Genomic DNA, 5,362 nt, shown 5'->3' with positions numbered 1-5,362 from the left:
CGAGTGGCGGGCTGGTGATCGGTGCCGTGGCAGCGAGCCATGGGCGGGCAGGGAGACGTGGGAATGTCCGTACGCCGCGGGGCTGGATCCAAGCAGACTTCTTGGACGGGGATCTGTTTCCACTGGCACGCGGGGCCCACTGGTTCCACCGGTTCCACCCGGGGAGACGGCCTTCCTGGACCCCGGGGCTGTTTTGACATTTGTACTTCTAGCGTGAATTACGGTAACGCGGTTGATCCGGGGAGGGCCAGCCCAGGCTAGGCCCGGACCCAACTCACCCCCCCCCCCCCCCCACGGTTCATGTGATGTTGGCGCAAACCCGACACCGATGGGGGGTTTTGAGCCGATTAAAACAGTAGATGACAGATGACTTTCTGCTGCTTTAGCCAAACACTGGAGTCCAAGCTGATTGGCTGTGTGTGTGTGTGACGTGTGTGTGTGTCTGCCTGTGTGTAAGTGTGTGTGTGTGTGTGTGTGTGACGTGTGTGTGTGTGTGTGTGTGTGACGTGTGTGTGCGCGTGTGTGTGTGTGACGTGTGTGTGTGCGTGTGTGTGTGTGTGTGCGTTTGTGTGTTTGTGTGCGTGTGTGTGTGTATGTGTGTGCGTGTTTGTGTGTTTGTGTGTGTGTGTGTGTGTGTGTGTGAGAGAGAGAGAGAGGGGGGGGGGGGGAAGAACCCATGTATTTTCACAGCAGGTAAGACTTAAAGCTAGGGTAGGCAATTTATTTAAAAGCATTTTTTTTTGGTTATATTTTCGGGAAATTCTCTTTACACCCCTACAGAAATCATTAAATCAAACGCTGGGAGAAAAAAAGAGAAGGTAGCTGTGGCAGGCCTGCAATAACTACTAAAGTGTCCGTCTACCTGCGTGCGCGCACTCTGCTCATGCACTCATCGCACATGACCGGAGTCTTCCACCAGGCTAGGCAGACCTGTTGCTAAAGCTAGCGAGCTAGTGATGTGTTTCGGGGGCGTGGCACTGGAGGGAGGCCTGATGAGATTGGTTGGACCCTTACGTCTAGCTCACCCTGGCAGGTTTCTCCTAATGGCCTACCCCAGCTTTAACCCGGCCTGCCACTACAACACCCTCTCATCCATCCTGGGCAGTAACGTCTCAGGCTCCTCCTTGTGAAGAGGGACATGCTGATGCATGCTGGGAGATCAGTGCTGTTGCTGGTGTCTAGTCTCCTCCTTGTGAAGAGGGTCAGAACATGCTGATGCATGCTGGGAGATCAGTGCTGTTGCTGGTGTCCTTTAGTCTCCTCCTTGTGAAGAGGGTCAGAACATGCTGATGCATGCTGGGAGATCAGTGCTGTTGCTGATGTCCTTTTAGTGGGTCCGAATATTCGTTCAACCAATGAAGGATGGGGGTGTTGTTTGTGGTTTGATGACGCCCATTTGGTTGCATGAAACCTGGTGCAGTATTATTGCTGCATATGGCAAGTGTTTGGGAAACAAAAAGTGTATCTGGATCATGGATATGTACTTTAAAATGTAGAGTACGTACAGCCACTAGTACTCAATTACTTAACCCTGCAGCGTGATTGAGTGTGAGTGGCTCTCGGCGTTAGCATAATGTTAGTGAAGGCTGCTTAACGCATAACTCACACCGATTTGACTGCACTTTATTTCTCATTGTACTTAGCATGCCGTGTGCGTCCAGACACTTTCATATTAAACACTTGACATCTGGTATTTCTGGGCCCGCTCCCCAAAAAGCTACAGACCACGTGGCTAATCTGGCGCATTGATCGATATGCTCGCACGTATTTATAGATAGTTATCGTGAAAAATCATAACTCTTGGCGTTCGTTCTCATTTCATTCTCGCTCGCCCGACTCCCCCGCCCAGACTCCATAACAACGCGTCCCTTGATGATTCACCCGCCTGGCTCGCGCTCACCCCAGGGGTGGACCACAATGATGTTGTTCACGGTGCTGAGAGTCAGTCTGGAGGCATGGGAGGCCAGCTCTCCCCCCTCTGGCTGTGAAAAACCTTCCCTCAGCGAAGGCGTCACAACATAACCTCCCCGTTTCCTTCCTCTTGTGGCGGAGGGAGATTGATCCAGAATCCCCCTGCTGTGTGCGTGTGCGTACGTGTGTGTGTGTGTGTGTGTGTGTGTGTGTGTGTGTGTGTGTGTGTGTGTGTGTATGTGTGTGTGTGTGTTTGTGTACATGCATATGTGTGTGTGTGTGTGTGTGTGTGTGTGTGTGTGTGTCTACTTGTATATGTGAGTGTGTGTGTGTGTGTGTGTGTGTGTGTATATGCATGCATGTGCGTTTCTGTGTGTGGAGGTACGTGTGTGTGTGTGTGTGTGTGTGTGCGTGTGTGTGTGTGTGTGTGTACGTGCATTTGTGCGTGTGTGTGTGTGTGTGTGTGTGTGTGTGTGTATATGCATGCATGTGTGTGTGTACGTGCACGTTTGTGTACATGCATGTGTGTGTGCATGTGTACGTGTATTATGTGTGTGTGTGTGTGTGTGTGTGTGTGTGTGTGTGTGTGTGTGTGTGTGTGTGTGTGTGGTGGTCATCCCTTCGCGGTCTGGTAAACTTGGTGACCTGTGTCCTCTGCAGGCCCTCGCCAGCCCGCCTCAAAGCCCCCCATTCACCGCCGGCGCCGGACTTCAGTGTGTGTGTGTGTGTGTGTGTGTGTGTGTGTGTTTGTGTGTGTGTTTGTGTGCGTGTGTGAGTGTTTATGAATGTGTTTTGGAAAATAGCCGAGGAAGAAAGGGAAAGGAAATAATATGCACCAAATTAGAGGATTATGTCCTGAGTGTGTGTGAGTGTGTGTGTGTGTGTGTGTGTGTGTGTGTGTGTGTGTGCGTGTGTGCGTGTGTGTGTGTGTGTGTGCGTGTCTTTGCATATTAGTTGATTTCTTTCCACGCAGCCCGGTGCACATTTCCACATATGGCACACTAATATGTTTGCTCAGCTCAGTGTGCGCTCAAGTGTGTAGCGGGAAAGTGGCTTTGAGACGCTGCCAAAGTGTGTGTTTGTGTGTCTGGGATGGTTGTGTTTGTTTTGTATGCATGTATGCGTGTGTGTGTGTGTGTGTGTGTGTGTGTGTGTGTGTGTGTGTGCGTGTGTGTGTGTGTGCGTGTGTAGGCAATACTGTACTAGCATTCAATCATTGCAAAAAAAACATTCCTGGGCAACACAGAGAGTGCATCTTGTCGTGTAAAGATGGGAACCCGTTGCTCTGCCCAGATTACAACAGGACTCTGTTCTTCTTCTAAAATCATGTCACGCAACATCGTCACGTTCGGTCATAACCGCCGTTGTCTCGCGCATTAGTAAGAGTAAAACTGATGTAGCCGTAAAAAAAAACATACATGAAGGTATGGCTAGAAGGCTAGCTGTTAGCTCGTTGGATTAGCCCTGGGCCCGGTCCGTTGGCTCAGTCTGACTGAGGCGCGCCCGCTGCGTGTTACCAAGAGAAGCGTCGAGCGTAAAGCAGCTTCTCTTGGTGTGGGACGGATAGAGTGTCCGATCCAGTGCTGTGGTGGGGGGGGGGGGGGGGGGGGGGGGCGGCTCCAGGGGTCAGCGTGTTCAGAGGAGGAGAGCGAGAGGGTGGGGGGGTGGGGTGGGGGAGGGGGGGTCATGTGTGAGGGGGGGGGAGGGATTGGGGGGTGAGGGGGTGAGTCAGGAGGTCAGGGCACAGGGAGGTCCAGCAGGGTTAGAGATTGCTTTGGGTGGGATCAGGATGGGTTTGGTTCCAGCTCTTCCAAGCGGGGGGGGGGGGGGGTCACTGCAGGCCACGTGTGTGTGTGTGTGTGTGTGTGTGTGTGTGTGTGGTTGGTGGAGAGGAGGGAGGCGGGGGGTGGGAGGAGGGGGGGGGGGGGGGGAGTTGATGGGCTGAGATGGATCCTGAGAGGCAGGGGACACTGGCCGCCTGAGGGTGGGGGGGGGGGGGGGCAGGGTGAGGGGGGGGCAGGGTGGGGGGGGGTGGCTGTACAGGGTGACCATCTGGATGGGATTGTAGAAATTCCTCTGGAAGAGTGTGTGAGCAAAGGTCAGCCTCGGGGGGGGCGGGCGACGCAGGGAGTGTGTGTGTGTGATCGTGCTTGTGTGTGTGTGTGTGTGTGTGTGTGTGTGTGTGTGTGTGTGTGTGCGGGCTTGTTTTCTGTTTGTTTTTCTCGACTTGAGTCTGTGACGGTCTGACCATTGTTGCACGCAGGTGGAAGAGGAGAAGGTATGCGTGTGTGTTTGTCTAGCGGGTTCAGTGGAGCGCGAAAGCCTCTCCAGCACATCTCACTGCTCCCAGTTGGTTCAGCATTCACAAGAAACGTTTAACGTCATGAATTCAGGATATCTCCTTGTTAAATTCCCATTGGCTCACTGTATGATTGTGTGTGTGTGTGCAGGTGATATTACGTTGCTCGATTCTGATTGGCTCACTGTATGTCCCCCTTATGGTCTCTGATTGGACGCCCGTGTGTGTGTGTGTGTGTGCAGGTGATATTACGTTGCTCGATTCTGATTGGCTCATTGTATGTCCCCCTCATGGTCTCTGATTGGTCGCCTGTGTGTGCAGGTGCCGGCTGATTGGAGGGCCGCCGCCGCCGCCGCCATGCTGTCATTGGACGAGCCCCTGGACCTGAAGCTGCCGCGGCGGGCCAGCGGGCGGGACCGGGGCCCCCGCGGGGCCCCCCTCTCCCCGCTGCACCACGCCAAGCGGGCACGGCAGCTCTACATGGCCGACGACGGGACGGCCGTCATCGAGCCCGCCTCCCCCGAGTCCCCGCACTCCGGTAGGTCAAACTGACCTGTCAGTCACCCGTCACACCTGGGGTTGGACCGTATCTAGATCAGACCGTATCTAGATCAGACCTTAACTAGATCAGACCTTAACTAGATCACACCTTAACTAGATCAGACCTTAACTAGATCAGACCCTATCTAGATCACACCGAATCTAGTTCAGACCTTAACTAGATCAGACCTTAACTAGATCACACCTTAACTAGATCAGACCTTAACTAGATCAGACCCTATCTAGATCACACCGAATCTAGTTCAGACCTTAACTAGATCAGACCTTAACTAGATCACACCTTAACTAGATCAGACCTGGGATCAGACCTTATCTATACCAGACCTTATCTAGATCAGACTTAATCTAGATCAAACTTAATCTAGACCAGACCTGGGGTCAGACCTAATCTAGTTCAGACCTGGTACTAGACCTTGGATTTCTAATCTAAAGGTTTAAAGCAGACTAGCTAATTTAAGATTCAATTTTAGATTACTAATCTAAATCTTGTAGCAGGCGAGCTATATTCGATAATACTTAAGATTACTAAATCTGATAGCAGATGAGCTCATTTAGATTATATTTAAGATTACTAACCTAAAATCTGAGAGC

The 5,362-nt window shown here is 52.3% G+C and overlaps 1 protein-coding gene across 3 annotated transcripts in view; it reads left to right on the top strand.

Moving 5' to 3' along the window:
- Window positions 1-4,567: 4,567 nt before the first annotated feature.
- glis2b (GLIS family zinc finger 2b) overlaps window positions 4,568-5,362 on the top strand; it is a gene marked incomplete at both ends in the record, with an annotated part of 8,375 nt that continues 7,580 nt past the window's right edge. For all 3 annotated transcript variants that reach the window (XM_084488225.1, XM_084488226.1, XM_084488224.1), the window contains one exon: window positions 4,568-4,748. In XM_084488225.1, coding sequence (XP_084344351.1) covers window positions 4,568-4,748 — 181 coding nt within the window. The remainder of the gene's footprint in view (window positions 4,749-5,362) is intronic.

The sequence above is a fragment of the Micromesistius poutassou genome (assembly GCF_964030765.1).
Source record: "Micromesistius poutassou genome assembly, chromosome: 1".
In the NCBI taxonomy this organism is placed as follows: domain Eukaryota; kingdom Metazoa; phylum Chordata; class Actinopteri; order Gadiformes; family Gadidae; genus Micromesistius; species Micromesistius poutassou.
This window is presented reverse-complemented; position numbering and strand designations above follow the sequence as displayed.